This window comes from Ursus maritimus, unplaced genomic scaffold (genome assembly GCF_017311325.1).
Source record: "Ursus maritimus isolate PB19 unplaced genomic scaffold, ASM1731132v1 scaffold_19, whole genome shotgun sequence".
Taxonomy (NCBI): Eukaryota; Metazoa; Chordata; class Mammalia; order Carnivora; family Ursidae; genus Ursus; species Ursus maritimus.
The window spans coordinates 57,000,211-57,021,295 of record NW_024424341.1 but is presented as its reverse complement, the minus strand read 5'-3'; the positions used below and the strand labels follow the sequence as shown (position 1 = coordinate 57,021,295).

Genomic DNA, 21,085 nt, shown 5'->3' with positions numbered 1-21,085 from the left:
CAGCCTGGAAGAGATGAAGCCTCTCTGGAAACACCCACATCCAATGACCAAACTGCCAGCCTATGGTGTGTGGACCAGGACGTGGGAAAGGTAGAAATAAATTCTGAGTGGATTTTTGAGGAAACTGTTCCAACAATCAATAATACCAGATGCTTGAGGAGAGTAGGGAAAATAGAAAGTCCCATCCAATAAGTTAACTATAACCTTCAATCTGTCTTCCAGGGTTGGCTTTGGGGTTGGGAGGCCCAGTGGATACCACCAACCTTTTAGTTTTGCCCAACCAGCAGTGAACCAGGCCCAGTCGTTTAGGGGAACCTTTGTAAATTGAGGGCCCCATGGAACCCCTGGCTTTGCTTCAGGCAGTGGAGTGGGGGATAGTTCCTTCCGATGGGCTCCTGCCACTTTCCTATTCCGAAACAGTTAACGTGAGGACCAGGGCGGCTGTGCTCTTGAATATACCACTTACATTTAACCATTTCAGACCTTACTGGTTGTCAAGTTCAACTTGACTGACCCCAAAATTAAGATGTAAGGCCGAAGAGTCACCAGGCCTCCATGTGTGGGGCCTCCTCTTTCAAGGAGCGCTTAATAGCAAATTAATAGCGGCCTTTTCCTAAAATGTGTGTTCACGGTGGTTGCGTCAGCAGGTGGCGCTGTTGTACTGGGAAATGGCCTCCCTGCGTCCTGCGGCAGCCACGAAGTCACGAAAACTGTAATTTCCCTTTCTCCTTTTGGGATTCTGTTGTTTCTGTACACTATGCTGGAGAGGACGGCACATGCTCCACTCTCTGGATGGGAGAACCCCCGACACTCCGAGGACATTCACAGTATGGACACACGAAATACCAATTATACATTTAATAGTAGAAGCCAAAATAGCAGGGTCACTTCGGCTTACTTTCCCCCCACTGTGTGATTTATCAGTTGAAGTCAGGTGCATGTTTCCTTCTTGGGGAACATGGACCAAGGAGTCTAACATGCGTGGGTCCTGAAGCATCAGCTTCAGCAAAATTTTCCACCTGTGGGACATACAAGAGCCATGAAGGCTGATCTTTGTTGGGCTTCCTTTATAGAAGCTTCAGGACCAATTGTGTGTCTTTCCTAAATTACGAAATGTCTATTTGAGCCCAGGTGGTCCTCAGACGATGACTTGTGTAGCAGGGCCTTCATTTTTGTCTTCATTCAAGGCCCACCCATCCCTAGATAACTGCGATTGGGTGAAGGTCATTATTAACACATCATTCCTCCCCGAGATGTACAAATGGCCAAGCGCATGAAAAGAAGCTCAATGTCTTAAGTCATCAGGGAAATGTAAATCAAACCCACAATGACACACCACTTCACACCCACCAGGATATTGATAACCAAAGAAAATGCAAAGTAACAACTGTTGGAGTGGCTTTGAAGAAACTGGAAACTCCTGCATCACTGGTGGGAACATGCAATGTTGCGCCCACTGTGAAAATCAGCTTGGCGGTTCCTCAGAAAGTTAATCATAGAAATATCAAATTCCACTCTAGGTCTATACCCCAAAGAACTGAAAACAGTGTTCAAACAAAAACTTGTACATGAATGTTCACGGTAGCATTATTCGCAAATGCCAGAAAGTAGAAGCCACCCAAATGTCCATGAACAGATGGATAAAGTAAAAGTGCTATTTCCATACTGTGGATATTATTCAGCCGCAGGCAGAACTGCGGTTGTCATACAACACGGATAAACCCTGCGAACACTGCGCTGAGAGAAGGCAAACACAGGGGACCACATGTGTGATGATTCGGTATACATGAAATATCCAGAACAGGCAAATCTGGACAGCCAGAGAGCAGAATGGTGGTGCCAGGGCTGAGGGGAGAGGAGAATGAGCAGTGGGTTCTTAGTGGGTACAAGGTTCCCGTGTGGAGTGATGAGCACTTCTGGAACGAGACAGTGGTAATCGCGGAACTTTGTGAAAGTACTAAATGCTACTGAGTTGCATGCTTCCAACAGACTAAAATGGTAAATTTTGTATTCTGTATATTTTACCATGATAAAAAAAAATACAAACTGGAAACAAGTAAAATTGCCTCTGTTTACAGACAGCATGACTGTATACAGAGAGAATCCCAAAGACTCTGCAAAAATTGTACAAGAATAAAGTGGGTTTAGTAAAGTCATAGAACACAAGGTCAATAAACAAAAGAAATCAGCAGTATTTCTGTATACTAGCAGTAAGCAATTCGAAATTTAAAAAATGTCAAACAGTATTGTATTGATATTGCCACCATCATCATTTATATTATTACTTTTTTAAAGATTTTATTTATTTATTCGACAGAGATAGAGACAGCCAGCGAGAGAGGGAACACAAGCAGGGGGAGTGGGAGAGGAAGAAGCAGGCTCACAGCGGAGGAGCCTGACGTGGGGCTCGATCCCACAACGCAGGGATCACGCCCTGAGCCGAAGGCAGACGCTTAACCGCTGCGCCACCCAGGCGCCCCCATCATTTATATTATTATTACGACTTGGGTTAGTGAGAATTAATTCAGCATCTTCCGGAAAAATCTGGTTGCCACACAACACTTGGCAATATTTCAAAGCTACTCTGCACCCAAAGTGGCAGATAGTTGGAATTACTCCAATTTGGAGGAAGGATGTTTTGGTTGTGGTTTTTGAATGTGATAGTTGTTGGTGGTTTTCTTGCTATTTAACTAATAACTGCTGTCAGTTCAGTCTTGTCATTACCGGTTTACTTTGTTATGGGTTGTTTAGTTAAACTGCATGTATAATGATGCATATTTGCCTCAATTCCATGTGTGCGTGGCCTGCAATTTCCCACTAATTAGACTCTTTAAAGACATTTCTGCAGTTATCTACTCAAATTTGCATCAACTGTTCCCCTCTTGCCAAAGCAGATGTACATAGCTCCCACCCACCCCCACTCCACGAAATAATTTGCTTATTATCACTGAGTTCTTTTTCCACTGGAAAGTAGAAACTAGGGGGTTTGCAGACGGTTGAGGTTTCTGTCCCACTGAAGTGAGAACCATCAAAATAGTGCAGACCAGAGGTGCTGGGCCTGAATCAGACAGGCAGAGTGGGCCTGGGAGTGGGGAACAGACCTGGAGATTATCTAAAATACAACAACAAAGTGACCAATGACCTTAAACCGAGCCCCAGCCCCCATCTCAAAAGGATCTAAATACCCACCATTTCCCCAAGAATCAAGCATCGGACTCCACTCCTCTCAAATGGTTTTATTTCCCCAGTGTGGGGAGCTGCAAGTGGGATCTGTGATCCCTGAATCCCAAGGACCCTACAGCCTTCTCCCGCCCAGCGGGCTGTGGCAGGGCCTTCAGAAGAGCAATGCCTGAGCTCCAGAGGCTGATTCTCCCCGAGTGGGACTGGTTCTGGAAGGAGCTGGGCCTGCAGTGGTTCACATGGATGACACTCCCTGAGGTGGTCCTGACAGTAGCCCAGGTTGTCCTCCGTGAGCATGGGGCCCACGTGGAAGACAAGGCCACGAGGTGCAAGGGTCGTGGACCAGCTAGGACTTGGGGAGCAAAAACTTCTTATGGGGGCTACTCCTTGAAGTCTGCCAGCAAGACTCAGTCTGGGGGAAAGACAGAAAAGAGAACAGGTGGTGGGGATGGAGAGAAAGAAAAAAATGGAAGACTGGCAAAAAGAATGAGAAAGCAGCATGAAAAGCCCAAAGGAGAGGGAGAGTGCCCCAGGGACAGTGGAAGGGCAGCGAAAGGGAGAAAAAAAATCATAGAGGAACGAAAGCCCCAGAATGTAGGGTGGTGATGACAGAGGCCAGGGATAGACACAGGTGGACCCCACAACACTGACCTTTAAGCCCAGGCGGGGCTGGAGGCGGTGGCCCCCCTGGGGGCAGCAACGCAGAGCGGCTCAGGGCGTCGGCCACCCAGCCCAGGACACGGCTACAGTGCTGCACCTGGGGAGCAGGAGCGGCAGAAGGACAGGAGACTAGAATCCCACACCACCCACCACCCCGGCCACACTCCCCCAGCCTGGTCCGGGAATCCTCACCTCCTGCTCCACCCCTTTCAGACGCTGCTCATACTCGCGGATCTGTCTCAACTGCTTCAACGCTGTGTCCACCCTGCAACCCACGGCAACCAGCAACCGAGGGCATCAGGCTCATGCCCGCCACCCACTAGCCCCGCCCACCCCAGAAGCCCCGCCCCATGAAGGCCCGCCTTCCTCCCCAACACTCTGGGGCCCCGCCCCACTCAGGCTCCACCAAGAGCCCGGCTCCTGCCTAGCCCCAATCCTGGGCTCCTCTCAACCGAAGTCACGGGATCCGCCTCCGAGGCCAGAAGCCCCTCCCCCAGCCAGGCCCCGCCCTCACTTTTGCGACATGCGCTTCAGACGCTCCGAGTCGCTCTCTCGCTTGTCCCGCGCACGTGTCAGTAGGAAATTCTCCTTCTGCACCGACTCCCACGTCAGCAGCCTCCGCTCTGCTTCCTTCGAGAGGTAGACCCCTGGAGGGCGGGGTCAGGACGGAGTCAAAGGGCCCGCCCCCTCCTCGACCCAGCCTCCCCACCCAAGGCCTCCAGCGCGAGCCCTCCCAGGCCACGCCCTCATATTGCACACCCGCCCCCTGACCGCCTAATCCCTGCCCCAGTGCTCCCAGAAATCTTCCCCCAGCCTGTCCGTGCTCTTCTTTCTCTCCAGGTCCTGCCCCTGTGCTTCCCCCTTTTGCATCAAACCCCGCTCTCACGAAAATGTTCGAAGACCGGGGAGGGCGGCAAGCGGGACCGACGCCTGCGTAGTTGCCGGATAAGGAGGCGCACGTGCGAAATGATGATAAGGGGCGGGGCCAGCGCGGGCCGAGAGTGAAATTCCCGGATGAGGCTGTAGCGCTGAGCCTTCCAATAGAGGTCGCTGTTTCCCTGTACTTTGCCGAAGGTGTAGCTGTGGGGACCAGAGGTCAAGGGTCACCAGAGGTCAAAGAGGGCAGATCAAGGTTAGATATTAGACAATATGTTTTAAGTCCAAGGCAGCAGGCAAATGTCAGAATCAATAAGGTCAGCGGTACTACAGGATGCACTTAGAACCAGGGTTAGGAGGGCAAAGAGTCATGTCAGCGGTCAAGTGGAGATGGTATCAGTAATTAGGGTAGAGGTTATAGACAGGTTCAAAAGTCAGCTGAACACAAACAGCTAAAATCAGAAATGAAAATGGAGACATTACTACCAACCTTATAGAAATAAAAAGGATTCTAAGAGAACATTATCACGATTGTATGCCAACAAATTACATAACCTAAATGAAATAAATGGACAAATTCCTAGAAACATACAAATTACCTGACTCAAGAAGAATAGAAAATCTCAAAAGACCTATAACAAGTTAAGAGATTAAATCACTCATCAAAAATGTCCCAACAGCAACAACAAAAATCCTAGGCCCAGATGTTTCTGCTGATGAATTCTATGAAACAAACAAATAAACAAAAAAAGAATTAACACCAATCCTTCTCAAATTCTCCAAAAAAATTGAAGAGGCGAGAACAGTTCCTGACTCAGTCTATGAGGCCAGCAGCATTACCAACCCAGATAAAGATATCACAAAGAAACAAAATTACAGACCAACACTTTTTATGAATACACATGCAAATATCCTCAACAAAATACTAACAAACCTAATTCAGCTGCATAGTAAAAGGATTATACACCATGACCAAGTGGGATTTATCCCAGTGATGCAAGGTGACTCAACATCCAAAAATCAATATAAGACACCACCTTAATGGAACAAAGAAAAAAACCACATGGTCATCTCAAGTGACAGAGACACAGAAAAGGCATTTGACAAAATCTAACACCCTTTTGTGGTAAAAAACTAAAAAAAAATTTTTTTTAAATTAACTCAGAAAAATAGGATTAAAAGGAAAATTCCTCAACATGGGTATAGGGTGCTTATGAAAAACCTATGGTTAACATTATACTCAGTGAAGAAAGACTGAAAGCTTTCAGGTAAAATAAGGAACAAGACAAGGATACCCACTTTCACCACAGCTATTCATCACTGTACTGAAAGTTACAGCCGGAGCAATTAAACAAGAACAAGAAATAAAAGGCATCCAAATTGGAAAGGAAGACATAAAACTATTCTATTCACAAATGGCGAGATCCTCCTATATATCAAAATTTTCAGAGAATCACAAGAAAGCTACTAGAGGGGCGCCTGGGTGGCACAGCGGTTAAGCGTCTGCCTTCGGCTCAGGGCATGATCCCGGCGTTATGGGATCGAGCCCCACATCAGGCTCCTCTGCTATGAGCCTGCTTCTTCCTCTCCCGCTCCCCCTGCTTGTGTTCCCTCTCTCGCTGGCTGTCTCTATCTCTGTCGAATAAATAAATAAAATCTTTAAAAAAAAAAAAAACAAGAAAGCTACTAGAACTAATAAGCAAATTCAGCAAAGTTGCAGGATACAAGATAACCAATCAAAAATCGGTTGTGTTTCTATACACCTGCAGTGAACAATCCAAAAAGGAAATTAAGAAAGCAATTCCATTTACAATAGAATCTAAAAAGAACAAAGCACCTAGGAATAAATTTAACCAAGGTGGAAGACTTTTACACTAAAAATTACAAAACAATACCGAAAGAAATTTAAGAGTACCTCAATAAGTGGAAAGACAACCTGTGCTCCTGAGTACAAAGATTTAATATTGTTAACATCAGAATACTACCCAAAGCGATCTACAGATTCAACGCAATTCTTATTAAAATTCCAACAGCCTTTCTTGCAGAAAAGTAAAAGCCAATCCTCAAAAATCATATGGAATTGCAAGAGGCCCTGAACAGCTAAAGCAATCTTGAAAAAGAACAAAGTTAGAGGACTCACACTTCCTAATTCGAAAATTTGCTACAAAATCAAAATACTGTGGTACTGGCATACGACAGACGTATCGACCAATGGAATAGAAATGAGAGTCCAGAAATAAACCAGATACGACACCTCTATGAGTATTATGGGTTGAATTGTGTCCCCTTTCCACCAAACGAGTTATATTGAAATCCTAATCTCTAGTACCTCATAATGTGACTTATTTGGAAGTAGGGTCTTTACAAAGGTAACCAAGTCAAAATGAAGTTGTTAGGGTTGGTCCCAAATCTAACATGGCTGGTGTCCTTATGAAAAGGGGAAATTTGGACACAGATATGCACACAGGGAGAATACCATATGAAGATGAAGGCAGCGATAGCAATGATACATCTACAAGCCAAAGACTGCCAGCAATCCACCAGAAGGTAGGAGAGAGGAGGAAACAGATTCTCCTTCACAGCCCTTAGAGGGAACCAAGCCTGTCCATACCTTGGTTTTGGACTTATAGCATCCAGAACTGTAATGGAAAAGTTTCTGTTATTTAAAACCATTCACTTTTTGGTACTTTGTTAGGGAAGCTCCAGAAAACTAATAAAATAGCCAACGGCCAACTCTTTTTTAACAAGGGTGACAAGTCCATTCAATGTGGAAAAAAAATAGTCTCTTAAATACAGAGACTGGAACAACTGGATTTCTGCATGCCAAAAGAACAAAGTTGGACCCCTACCTCACACCATATACAAAAATTAAGCCAAAACTGACAAACAACCTGAATATAAGAGCTAAAACCATAAAACATAGAGTGCATCTTTATGACCTTGGATTTGGTGATGGGTCCTTAGATATGACACCAGTAATACAAATAACAAAATTTAAATTTTTTGTGCATCAAAGGGGATTATCAAGAACAGGAAAAGACAACCAACAAAATGGGAGAAAATATTTGCAAATCATATACCTGACAGGAGTTTAATATCCAGAATATATAAAGAACTGCTATAATTCAGCAACAAAAAGACAAACAACCCAATTTAAAAACAGGCAAAAGACCTGAATAGACATTTCTCCAGAGAAGATGTACAAATGGCCAATAAGCACATGGAAAGGTGCTCAACATCATTAGTCATTAGGGAAATGCAAATCAAAAACACAATCAAATACCAGTTCATACCCACTAACTAGGGTGGCTATAATTTTTTGAAAAGGAAAATAACAACTCTTGGCAAGGCTGTGGAGAAAACAGAACTCTCATACATTGCTAATGAGAACAGAAAATGGCGACGCTGCTGTAGAAAACAGTTTCCAAAATCTAAACAGAATTACCACAGCATACCCAGCATACTTTAGAAATATATCCAAAAGAAATAAAAACAGAGATTCAAACAGTTACATGAACACTAATGTCCATTGCAGCATTATCCACAATAGCCAAGGGATGGAAACAACTGAGTTTCCATGAGCAGATGAATGGATAACAAAATGTGATAGACTGATACAACGGAATATCATTCAGCCATAAAAAACTTGAGTACTAATCTGTGCTGCAACATGCGTAAACACTGAAAACATGCTCAGTGAAACAACCAGACAGAAAATGATATTGTATGAATCCACGTATACGAAACCTCTAGAATAAGCCAATTCCTAAAGACAGAAAGTAGATTCCAGGTTACCAGAGGCTAGGGGGTAGCAGGGAATGGGAAGTTATTGCTTGCTCAATGGGTACACACTTTGTGTTTGGAGTGATAATTTTTTTTGGAAATACATAATGGTAATGGTTGTAAAACATTATGAATTTAATTAATGCCATTGAATTTGTACACTCAAAATTGGCAAATTTTATGTTATACGTATTTTGCCACAATATTTTTATTTATTTTATTTTATTTTATTTTATTTTATTTTATTTTATTTTATTTTATTTTATTTTATTTTATTTTATTTTATTTTATTTTATTTTATTTTATTTTATTTTATTTTATTTTATTTTATTTTATTTTATTTTATTTTATTTTATTTTATTTTATTTTATTTTATTTTATTTTATTTTATTTTATTTTATTTTATTTTATTTTATTTTATTTTATTTTATTTTATTTTATTTTATTTTATTTTATTTTATTTTATTTTATTTTATTTTATTTTATTTTATTTTATTTTATTTTATTTTATTTTATTTTATTTTATTTTATTTTATTTTATTTTATTTTATTTTATTTTATTTTATTTTATTTTATTTTATTTTATTTTATTTTATTTTATTTTATTTTATTTTATTTTATTTTATTTTATTTTATTTTATTTTATTTTATTTTATTTTATTTTATTTTATTTTATTTTATTTTATTTTATTTTATTTTATTTTATTTTATTTTATTTTATTTTATTTTATTTTATTTTATTTTATTTTATTTTATTTTATTTTATTTTATTTTATTTTATTTTATTTTATTTTATTTTATTTTATTTTATTTTATTTTATTTTATTTTATTTTATTTTATTTTATTTTATTTTATTTTATTTTATTTTTAATGTTCAGCCTGGGCTCAGGTGGAGGATCAGAGTCCCAAGTCCAGGTCGGGAGCAGAGTCTGAATTCTGGGACTAAAAATAGAATTGATTAGGCTGGGATCAAGAATCATGCTGGGGTCAGGGTCAAGCTGGGATGGAAAGTCACGCTGGGGTTGAGGGTCACGCTGGGAGAGGTCACATCAGAGAGCAGTCAGGCCTCACCTGAACATGGCGATGAGCAAATTGAGCAGCAGGATGTTGGCCACCAGCAGGAAAATGATGAGGAGGAGAACCACCAGCCAGTTGGCATAAAGGGAGACACACGAGCCTGCCTGCGCCCCCGGCGGGCGAGCCCAGAAGCCCTGCTCTGACGAGCAGTTGACATGCTCCATGAGGGCCACTGTAAAGGGAGACACTCAGAGATGGGGCCAGGGAGACAGAAGCCAGAGAAAAACAGAAATTCAGAGGGGCCTGGGGGAGAGAGACCCAGAGAGAGCGAGACAGAATCTCAGAGAGAGACAGGGGAGGGGTCAGAGACCCAGAGGCAGGGAACAGAGATAGGAAGAGAGAGGCGGACAGAGTCCCATAGCGATGAAGGGGGTAGGGGCTACTCAGAGACCTAGAGAGAGAGACACAGAGACTTAAAGAGAGGGGTACAGAGACCCAGGGACGAGGAGCACTGGGAGGGGACTTGGAGGGAGGGCATCAGGCCCTCTCATCCCTCCATACCGTCCATGTCCTCCTGGGGGATCTGCCCAAAGATCTGCAGGTAGGGCCGGTAGAAGACACGGCGCAGAATATTCGGGAGGTCCCGATCCCGGGGCCGAAGAAGCCCCTCCGTTGCCACCCCGTAGGCAACCAGCCACACACCAAGGAAGAAGAGGAAGAAGAACACGTCCTTCATCTGCGGGGTAGGAAAAGGAGACCAAGTCTGGCCCCGCCCCACCCGCCGGAGCCCCGCCCTGCCCGCTGGAGCCCCGCCCACCCTGCTCTGCGCACGCGTGCCCACACCTCCCTGCCCCGCCCCTTCCTTCCTCTGGACACCCCCCCATCCGGCCACGCCCCCCTCACCATCTTGTTCACGATGATCTTGGGCCCCAGCTGTTTGTTGACCGTGAAAATGTGCAGCAGTCGTAGCGTGAAGACCATGAAGTCGAGGCAGAGGACAGTGCGGCCCAGGTCATACAGGCCAGGGGTCAGCCTGGGATGCGGGGAGACGCGGCAGGGGTCACTCAGGGGTCACGGGTGCAAAGGAAAACCCGGGTCTTCCCAACACCAGGCTTCGGGTGACCCTGGAGGGGCCCACAGCTGGGACCCTCCGACTCACCCGGGGTTTACCCAGATTTCACAGAGCCAAGCTGAGCCGCGCAGGGCGCCGGCACCCACTTAAAAATGCCTACATAAATCAGGGCCTTGGCAAAAATTTGGGAGGTCCAAATTGGAACTTGGAAAAACGCCGGAATATTTGTCCAGCCTATAAAGGGCAAAATATAGAGAGTTCCAGCAAACGAGTAAGCAGAAGACAAATGACTTAACAGGAGAGTGGATAAAGAGAACATGCAATTCACAGCAGAAGGGCAAATGGCCAGTGACATCAGCAATCCCTATGGCGAAAATAAAAAACTTATATCCCTATTTGCACCATCACGTACTTGAACTATGAATGGATTAAAAACCTAGAGGAAAAGGCAAGGGGCGCCTGGGTGGCTCAGTAGGTTAAGCCTCGGACTCTTCATTTCCACTCAGGTCATGACCTCAGTGTCTTGAGATCGATCCCTGCCTTGGGCTCTGTGCTGAGTGTGGCACCCCCTTAAGCTTCTCTCTCCCCCTCTCCCTCTCCCCCCCAACTCTCTCTCTCAAAAATAAACAAAAATAAAAGTACTTTTTTTAAAAAAAACCTAGAGTTAAAAGGCAAAACATTAAAATCTGAAAACATAGAAGAATTTCTTCGTGAGCTTGATGGGATGCGATGTCACAAAACAAAAAAAAGACTTCTATACAAGTAATATACATATAAAATCACAATACAGGAAAAAGCCTGACGAATTTACTACTCTGAAATACAAAACTTCCATACATCAAAAGGTAACATAAATATGATAAACAGAGAAAGGCAAAACTATCTGCCCAAAATGCATGACCTAAATTTGATGCCAAGAGAACGTGAGACAACCTCAAACGGAGGCAAATCCTAAATAATTGGCCTGGACCGTTCAAAAGTGTGAAGACCATACAAGCCAAAGAAGGACTGAAGAACTGGATTGGCTCCTGGGACAGAAAAAGGACATCGGTGGGACAACTGGTAAAATTTAAGATCTCCTGGTTTTGATGATGGAAGATGCTGACATCTGGGGATCTGCGTGAATGGTGCAGAGGAATTCTTTGTACTGTTTTTGCCACATTTGTTATAAGTCTCGGGTTAGTTCAGGATGCAAACTTAAAGCATAAAAGAATGTTTAAGATAATATATAAAAGTGAAAGACAAGCTGCAGACAGTGAGAAGGTATTTAGAACAAAACCACAGAGAGTTAGGGGCGTCTGACCGGCTCAGGAGGCACAGCGTATGACTTTTGATCTCGGGGTTGTGAGTTCAAGCGTTCACCCATGTTGGGTGTAGACAATACTTAAAAATAAAATCTTAAAAAAACAAAACACCAAGGGTTAGGAGAGCACCTACCCATACACATATACAAGAGATCAACGAACATAAACAAACACGTATTTTCTTAAATGGCAGCGAGGCTATGAAAAGACGTTGACAGAAGGACAAGCGGCCATTTGCTATGAACAGATGCCCAAGCTAACTAGTAGTCAGGGATGCATAAATTTGAAAATGGGAAGTCATTTTTACCCATCAGAATGGAAAAAAGAAAGAAAAAAATCTAAAGGTTAAACTGAGAGCTACAAAATTTTAAAGACTGAAAACACCCGCTATTGTCTGTCAGGCACGTCCTCAAGAGGCACCCTCTTACCCTGATGATGGGCGTGTATGCGGGTGAAGCTATTTTACAAGGAAATCTATTGTCAAGAATGTATGTACCCTTTTGCCTGGGTGGCTCAGTTGGTTAAGCGTCTGCCTTTGGCTCCGGTCATGATCCCAAGGTCCTGGGATCAAGCCCCGTGTCGGGATCAAGCCCCAAGCAGGGAGTCTGCTTCTCCCTCTCCCTCTGCCCTCCTCCCCTCCCCTCGCTCATGCTCGCTCTCTCTCTCTCTCTCAGATAAATAAATTCTTTAAAAAAAAAAAGATTTAATGTACCCTTTGACCCACACGGTTTAAATCTGGGATGCAAACTTTTATTAATAAAATGATTTATCCATTCAATTCTGGAAATCATCAGAAATTTCTCCCTTATAAGCAGAGATCTTCAGACGTTTTCTCCCCATGCAATAATTCCTCCCTCACCTAGAGCACAGTGAGCTTGACAAAACGTCTGAAATATCACTGGTATTCCTAAAGCGTGGTAGCACATGGCCCTTTCACCTCAAAAGCTACTTTAATCAAAATACGAGAGAAACAGCACAGTGCCCTGCAAAGCTCTCTTATCTTGCTCTTGCTGTAAATTATTCATGCCGAATTACCGTGTAGCATTTCGAACACAGCACAAGAGGAAGCGAGCCTCTCCGTGCCAGTGGAGACAGGCAGGGAGTCAACGGTCCACATTTTAAAACGGGGTGTCAGGTCCCTTCGGTCCTTGGAAATAGTCACTAGGTTATGTCCACGAGGCTCTCTGCTCTCCTCAAAAGGAAGTGTCCTAACTGCTTTATTTAAAACAAAAAAGGAAAAGAAGCCACATCAGCTATAATCTGATTATAACTTCATGTTACCTTGAGTGGAAAATGAGACTGCATGGCCAGACTTTTGGCTTGATTTCTACCTCTTGAAGTTTAGAACTTTTGTCTCACTGCCTTAGGAGAAGAATTCGTTCATTCCTTACATTCTGGCAACGAGAAGTCTGACTCGTCTGATCTCCAGCCAACGATGGCCGAAACCCCTTCCTCTGGAATCTGATGCCACATTTTCTTTCTTTTTTTTTTTTTTAGATTGATTGATTGATTGATTGATTGATTTATTGGACAGAGAGAGACACAGCGAGAGAGGGAACACCGCAGGGGGAGTGGGAGAGGGAGAAGCAGGCTCCCCGCTGAGCGGGACTCGATCCAGGACCCCGGGATCATGACCTGAGCCAAAGGCAGACGCTTAACGACTAAGCCACCCAGGGGCCCCTGATGCCACATTTTCAAAGACGAAGGTATTGTTGCAAATACTGACATGGAAAGCAGGTCAGGACATATTAAAAAGGAAAAAAAAAAAAAGAAGTTGCAGAAGAATCCATGAAATATAATGTCATTCGTTTATAAAAGTATGTGCATCTGTCCACGTAAAAACACTGGAAAAGAACAGGCCAAACGTGCACCGAGCTCAGACACAGAGGAGAGGGTGGGGAGTCTTAGAAAGACTTGGTTTCTGTTGTGTGTCCTTCATTAATTTAACCTTGCTCACTGAGGACACATTTCTGCATTTGCTTGGTAATAGGCTATATCTCAAAGATATTTTCAGTTGCTGGGAGATGAGATAGATTTTTTTTTTTAAGATCGTATTTATTTATTTGTCAGAGAGAGAGAGCACAAGCAGGGGGAGCGGCAGAGGGAGAAGCAGGCTCCCCGCTGAGCAGGGAGCCCGATGCGGGGCGATCCCAGGACCCTGGGATCATGACCTGAGCCGAAGGCAGACGCTTAACCGACTGAGCCCCCCAGGCGCCCCGAGATAGACAGACACATCTAGAAGACTTTATAATCTCGGGTGAGGAGAGAGACCGCCCAAGCCGTACTGCGAGCACCATTTGGGGAGGGACCCAGAGTTTGGCAAGCATAAAGGAAGACTTCCAGAGACAGAGGCAGCGAAGCGGAGGCCTAAAGGAAGCGTAGGTGTTGGCTTGGCCAAGGAGAAGAGGGAAAAGTGTTTCAAGAAGGGTGAATAGCATGTGCCAAGACCCAAAGACAAGACAATCTGTTTCCAAGGATGTTTTGACTTGCCCTTTGCCCTCTCTCTGGGCACCACACAGTATGATCTGGAAGCCACGGAAGAAATGAGCTAACATGACACAGCCCAGTCTTGGCAACAGAAAATACTTGAGGTGAATTCCTGACAATATGTTTTTTATAAATTAGCTAAGAAGTAAGCAGAAAGTCAAGGTTTTTATGGACTAAAAAGGTGACAGAACATTCAAGCTTCCTTGGTAAAATGTAAATCTGTACGGGTGCCGGGCCGGCTCCTGGGCGGGGCACGGGACTCGAGGTCTCGGAGTTGTGAGTTCGAGCCCCACACTGGGTTTAGAGAGGACTTAAAAATTTTTTTTAAATCTTAAAAAAAAAATGTGAATCTATAAAATTTGACCCGGGGAGACTGGACCCAAATGACATAAAAGCCACAACGTAAAATTCACAAACACAGAACCTAGATTTTGGCAAAATTCCCTACGGACAATACCAACGATGAGCCAAATATTTGTTGTAGGACTTAGCCCAAATAATAATTAACGAAGTTGAAATAATTTCAGAAACTGAAAATGAAAATGACTGAAATGAGTTTAACTGCCCTGCAGATTAAACTGATCAAGGAAGTTTGCAGAAACAGGAAAACCCTTCCTTGGTAAGAGCTCATCTGTACTGGTAAAATTCTGATTACAATGTTCTAATTACACGAATTACATGGATTATTGTAATTACTGGCTGTGAGGAAGGAACCGCAAGCTGATAGAAAGGGCTGGAGCCTGGATGAAGAAAAGAGAAAGGAATGGGGGAGCAGGCCTGCAGAGCTGGGCCGGCCTCCCCCGGGCAGCGCCCCCAGGACCGGTCCCGGGCGCTGGGCAGCCCCGGGAAGCAGGCAGGGCAGGGAAGCTCTGGGAGTAGAAAGAGCCTTGTGGGGATGGACTGGAGGGAAGAGGGGAGAGTCCTGGAGGCTGGGGCGAGGGGGCGGGTGGGACAGACGCAGGCCGGGGCAGAGCGGGCTAGGTGAGCGTGGTGCCCCCGCCTGGCCCGGTGTGGTGTCAGCGGGGAAGACTGCGCTCAGCGGGGTCCCGGTGCGGCCGCAGGGCCCGTCTGGGGACCAGAGAGAAGCCCGCCAGCCTGCAGATCTAGAAAAACAGGGCGGGCCTCGCCCTAATCCCGCCCTAGTCCCTAAAGCAGGATACCCAGGCGCGAGCGCACTGCTTGTGGACCGTCTTGCGGTGCTTTCCATCCAGAAGGGCCTCTCGCTTGTGTCGCAGGGAAAAGCGGCCTCGGCCGCAGCCCCGCAGGGAGGCGCGGAGGGGGCGGGGACACTCACCGGCAGCCCACGCCCAGCAGGAAGCAGGTGAGGGCCACCAGGTCGCACTGGTTCCAGGCGTCGGCGAGGTAGAGGCTCAGGCGGCGGCGCAGCGGGGCCTGCTGGGGGCCGGGCCCGGGGCCGCGGGTGGCCAGGCTGCCCCAGCCGCCGCCCAGGCCCTGCCGCAACTCCTCGCAGAGCAGCGTGAAGGCCCAGAAGTAGAGCAGCAGCTCCAGGGCGCCGGGCGCGTCGGGCTGGAAGTCCAGGAGCAGCACCCGCGCGAACACCAGCAGGAAGAGGAGGTAGCTGACCACGTTGCCCATGAAGGCGGTCACCGGCGCCCCCCAGAACTGGGGCCAGCGGCGCAGGCGCGGGGGGCAGCCCCCGCAGCAGCCCCTGCGTCTGGGCTGGCCCCGCACCCGCACGGCCGTCTTCTCGGGGGGCTCTGCCAGCCTGAGGGGGACAGGGGGGAAGGGAGGAGGGCTCAGCCCGACCTCTGAGCCCCTCTTCACCGTCATCAAGGCCTCACCTTTCACATCTGACCTCTAACCCCGCTTGACCTGAAACCGAGTCCCCTGTCTACCATCTCTTTGACTTCTGACCCCTGTACCTAACCTCTGACCTCTGAGACCGCCTACCGTCAAGACTGCTGAGCTTCCACCTCTGATCTTCTCTACCCTCTGACCTCTGGCCCTGGGATGACCTCTGACCCTAGTCTGACTTCTGACTCCAAATCCTTCTGCTTTCACCTTCACAACCTCTGACTCTATGTCTGACCTTGGACCATCTACCTGACCTCTGACCCCTCACTTTCATGACTTGGCTCCCCAGGTTTGACAGCCACGTGCCTGAATAGTAACTTCTGACCCACAAATTCTGATGTCAGATTGTCTAGCCCAGTGTTCCTCGTATCTGACCTCAGACCAAACAGCCATATTTGGCTTCCAAAGTCTGACCTTTTTGGTCCACTCTTCTCTCTGACCCTTGACAGAGTTCTGACCCTCTGTCCCAATTTCATCCGGACTCTTCATTCTGACCTCAAACCAGAAACGCCAAAATGAGTAATATGAATAATAATAAACTCAACAAACTAACAGGAAAAATAAACTGGCTTGGGGAGGCATCTTCTTTTTATAAACCAAAGAGAAAGATAGTAACCCCAAAGTGGAAACAACCCAATGTCCATCAACTGATCCACGGATAACTAAAATGTGCTCTATTCGTACAACGGAATATTATTTAACGCTAAAAAGGAAAGGAGCACCGTTCTGTTCCCCGACATGGAGAAATCTTGAAAACATGATGCTAAGTTAACGATGCCAATCATAGAAGACCCGCAGCACATGACTCCATTCATACAATACGTTAGGAACAGGGAAATTCATGGAGACAGAAAGCTAATTATTGGCCGCCAAGGGCTGGGGGAGGGAGGAATACGGAGTGACTGATAAGGGGTACAGAGTTTCTTGTTGTGGTGACAAAAATGTTTTAACATTGGCTGTGGTTACAACTGCACAATTCTGTAAATATACTAAAAACCACTGAATGGGTGAACTGAGTGATACGTGGATTTTATCTCAGTAAAGCTGTTCCCAAGAAAACAAGAGGAAAGAATTGTAAAAGCTAAAGAAAGTGTGATGCAGAAAGGACACAAAGTTCCCTAAAATCAAGGGAAAACAGACCTGGTATTTTGTATTTCACCCTCTGGGGCGCCCTGGGAGCAAGAACATGTGGTAAAAATGCTCCCTGCCGTCCGCCATCTTGAATCAGGCACAAGCAGGCCACACAGATTCCTGGGCCCATCCTGAGCCTCCCTGAGGGAGGATCCAGGAATCTGTCCTTTTACAAAGCTCCCCATGGAGGTGGCTCTCCACAGTGGCTAAGAGCACAGCTTTAGGAACAAGATCTGGGTTCAAATCCCAGCTCTACCACCTACCAATCACAAGAGCTCAGGCGAGTGACTTAGTGCCTCAGTGAATTCAACTGTGAAATGGGGATAATAATAGACCCTATTGTACAGGGTTGTTGAGAAAATTAAATAAACTGATTTTCAAAAGGATTTAGCGCACTGGCTACCCTCTAAGTGTTCTGTGGCATCAGCTGCTGTCACTGTCACTGTCGTCATGTTCACGGTGCAAAAGCTGGGAACTCCCTGGGCAAGGGACATCGTTACTGATCCCGACTTCTAGCCAACCTTTTTCAGTGGTCCTAATGTTTTTCTTAGTTTTCTCTCCTATCTTGACAAATACATTGTATTCATTGTGCATTGTCTCAGAAAAATATGTATGCATATATGTCTTTCAGTTCGACTGCTCCTTGAGGTATGTGGTGGGCCTTACAGACTTCTGGCTTCTGATCTTGTTTCTAACAGTTACCAGAAACATTTTTCTTCTGGGATATCGGGGGCTGGGGTCCCTCCCTTTTCTCACCGAAGTGACTAAAGTAGAGACGGAGGGTACAAAAATGAACATAAATGTGGACCTCCTCCTTTCTTTCTCTATTACCAGAGATTTAGACCCTGATGCCTGCACCCACCATTCGACAAAATAAATGAGAAATGGGTCCACTAACAGCAGTAGCGATAATAAACTCCATTAACTGACTACTTACTACGTGCTGGACACCATGATGCATTTTATCCGTTATCTCCACGAGCCCCCAGCTGCTCCCCGAGGCACTGGGGCACACTGTGTGACTCTGCACCGAATATTCTGGTTCCCTCTCAGTGGGAGGGTTAGGAGCTAAGGAACTACCATATGCCACACTTTGGCCCATGAAATGTGAGCACAAGTGACATGTGTCTCTTCTACGGGGAGGCTGTAAGAGCCAGTACCTGTTCGCCATTTCTCTTTTCCCTCTGCTATGAGACCAGCAACATCTCAGCTAGGAGGTGCTCGCTCATCCCAAAGTGGAAACCACACTGGAGCCAAGACACAGACAACCCAAAAATGGAGCGGGAGAAGTAAGCCTTCGTTCCTGACAGTCGCTGAGAGTGTACGATGTTTTCTTTTCTTTCTTTTTTTTTTTTTTTTTAGATTTATATACCTATTTCAGAGAGAGAGAGAGCACACAAGTGGGAGGAGCAGAGGGAGAGGGAGAGAGAGAATCGCAAGCAGACTCCGCGCTGAGCGCAGAGCCCGATGCGGGGCTCGATCTCACGACCCTAAGATCATGACCTGAGCCGAAACCACGAGTCAGATGCTCAACCGACTGCACCACCCAGGGTCCCTAGGTGCTTCTTATGCAGCATTGCCCTGCCTAACCTGACACAGGCACAGCCTTCCATACACATTTTACTGAAAAGAAAACAGGCTGGGGTAAAGTCACTTCTAAGGTCAAAGTCCAGATTTGAACCCAGGTCCGTTGGACTCACAGCCAAATCCCTCAGCACCTCCACTCTGCGGCATTATCAGAAGTTTGAGAGACTATTTGCTTAGGCCTGGGCACCCCAGCATGGAGACTGAAGAGCAAAGGCCCTTGGAGTCAGAAAAAAAAAGATGAAAGATCCCTAAGTAAACCAAATCCCCGATTCCACTCGCTACATCGAGACGGAAGTATGTGTAGCGTGAAGTAAACTGGTTTCCAGTGAGGACGCCCCTGGTGGCAGAAGCAAACTTTGACCCAAGCCTCGAACTTGGCATTTGGGAAGCTTCCTCGGCATCTTCAGTGGCTTCGTGAAACCATCACCCCCTGGAGCTCCACTTCTCCCCTCGGGCTTTGCTCCCAGCGCCGGGTGCCCCTGAAGCTGCCCAGGGTGCCCCACGTCATGTGGTGCTGGGGCTTCACTCACCCAACGGGGCCTTCCCCGTTGACGCCCCGATCCATGTCAAATGCCAGGTCCTTCTGTATGGACTCCTCCTCCGACTTCCTGGCATGGAGGAAAGCACGGAGTGAGGAATGGGGGCAGGGGTGAGCGGAAGAGGAATTCTCCAGAAAGAGACCCAAACTTCTTCACCCAGAGGCATGGCAGGGAGACACTGAGGGGCTTTCCAGAGTCACCCCAAAGAGACCTTCCCCAGAGCCATGGCCAGAGGGCAGAGGAACTGCTCCCCAGAGAAACTGCAGACAGCCCCCCAAAAGCTCACCTCCCAGACATGCCCCCAGCCTGGGGGAGGGAAAGAGAGCAAACAGGGAGGGGATGCACTGGGAAGACCAAGTAGGAAGGCAGCCAGAAGTGAGCAGGAAAGAGAAACTGAGCACCCCCTCTTCTGCCATTCTAACCCCAGGGGACTGACCTGAAGGTGATGAGGTTGGTGTAGATGAGTGGGGGGCAAAAGAAGGCGAGGACCAGGGCCCAGATGGGAGTGGTGCTGTCCATCTCCCCCCACCACTTCTGTGTCAGCAGAGACTGTGGGGCGTGAGGAGGATTAGGAGCCTGAATCTCCCCCAGAGCCCCTTTCTAAAGACCCCAGGCAAGAACCGAGCCACAGCTGCAGCACACAGAGCAAGCGCTCAATATGGCGACCATGACTATTGGGGGTGGGGGCAAGGAGGTCAAAGGTGAGGATGACCTGTCCCAGGTCTTAGCTGGTAGAGTTAAATAGCCAACATTTCTTAACACAATATGCTAGCTACCAGGCTAAGCACTTTATGTAGATTAGCCCACTTAACCTTCACCACACTCCCAGAACAGATAATATTTTCTCCCTTTTCACAGACAGGGCACGGGGAGGTGAAGGAAGAGGCCCAAGCTGGAATTCATGAGTTTAACCAGTATTCAAAGCAAAGAGCTCTGGGTAATTACTTGAAATGCCAGCCAAATCATTCTGACGAGTGAGGATGGGACTTCCGGTTGGGGTAAGCGGACTTCCTGTACTGAGGGTGGGCCTTTCTGAGCCCCTATCAGGTTTTTTTATTTTTATTTTTTTAACTGAGCTTTACACCCAATGTGGGACTTGAGCCCTGAGGTCAAGAGTCGCCCGCTGTAACTCACTGAGCCATTCAGGCATCACGCCCTTGTCAGATGTACGTTAATGATACTGAGAAAAGTTTTAAAATGTCAGGACGGACATGATGGGAGAGACGTGGGGCAAACAGGGCTTCCCGAAGGACAGGACTTCCTATGGGAAGGGTGGGCTTCCTAAGCCAGAGTTTGTCTATGCCCAAAACACTAGGTAATGTTCAGTGAGGTCATTCTAATTGTTGAGCTCTGGAACTGAGGACCCCTTAAGGAAGTGGGAAGGACTTCCCGTGGATGACGTAGGGCTTCCTTTGGGAGAAATGGGATTTCCTGTGGGAGAGGGGAGGACTTCCTGTGTGACCGATGGGACTTCCTAGAGCCACCAGGAATTTCTGTTCAGGAATAGAACTTTTTAGGAGGGTGGGCTTTGCTGTGGGAAGGTTGGCTTTCATGTGGCAGGGGGTGGGGTGTCTTATGGGAAGCGCAGCCCTCCTGGGAGAGAATTTCTGGAGGACGGGGGGAGGGGGGGAGG

General features: G+C 46.4%; 1 protein-coding gene across 1 annotated transcript in view; it reads right to left on the bottom strand.

The window, feature by feature from the left end:
* Positions 1-3,221: 3,221 nt before the first annotated feature.
* TRPM4 (transient receptor potential cation channel subfamily M member 4) overlaps positions 3,222-21,085 on the bottom strand; it is a 59,260-nt gene continuing 41,396 nt past the window's right edge. Inside the window, exons 15-25 of the mRNA XM_040634285.1 lie at positions 19,889-20,001; positions 19,444-19,521; positions 15,675-16,106; positions 10,421-10,550; positions 10,079-10,253; positions 9,572-9,749; positions 4,727-4,920; positions 4,355-4,487; positions 4,033-4,105; positions 3,832-3,937; positions 3,222-3,592 (exon numbers count right to left, since the gene is read on the bottom strand). Coding sequence (XP_040490219.1) covers positions 3,588-3,592; positions 3,832-3,937; positions 4,033-4,105; positions 4,355-4,487; positions 4,727-4,920; positions 9,572-9,749; positions 10,079-10,253; positions 10,421-10,550; positions 15,675-16,106; positions 19,444-19,521; positions 19,889-20,001 — 1,617 coding nt within the window. The 3' untranslated portion in view covers positions 3,222-3,587. The remainder of the gene's footprint in view (positions 3,593-3,831; positions 3,938-4,032; positions 4,106-4,354; positions 4,488-4,726; positions 4,921-9,571; positions 9,750-10,078; positions 10,254-10,420; positions 10,551-15,674; positions 16,107-19,443; positions 19,522-19,888; positions 20,002-21,085) is intronic.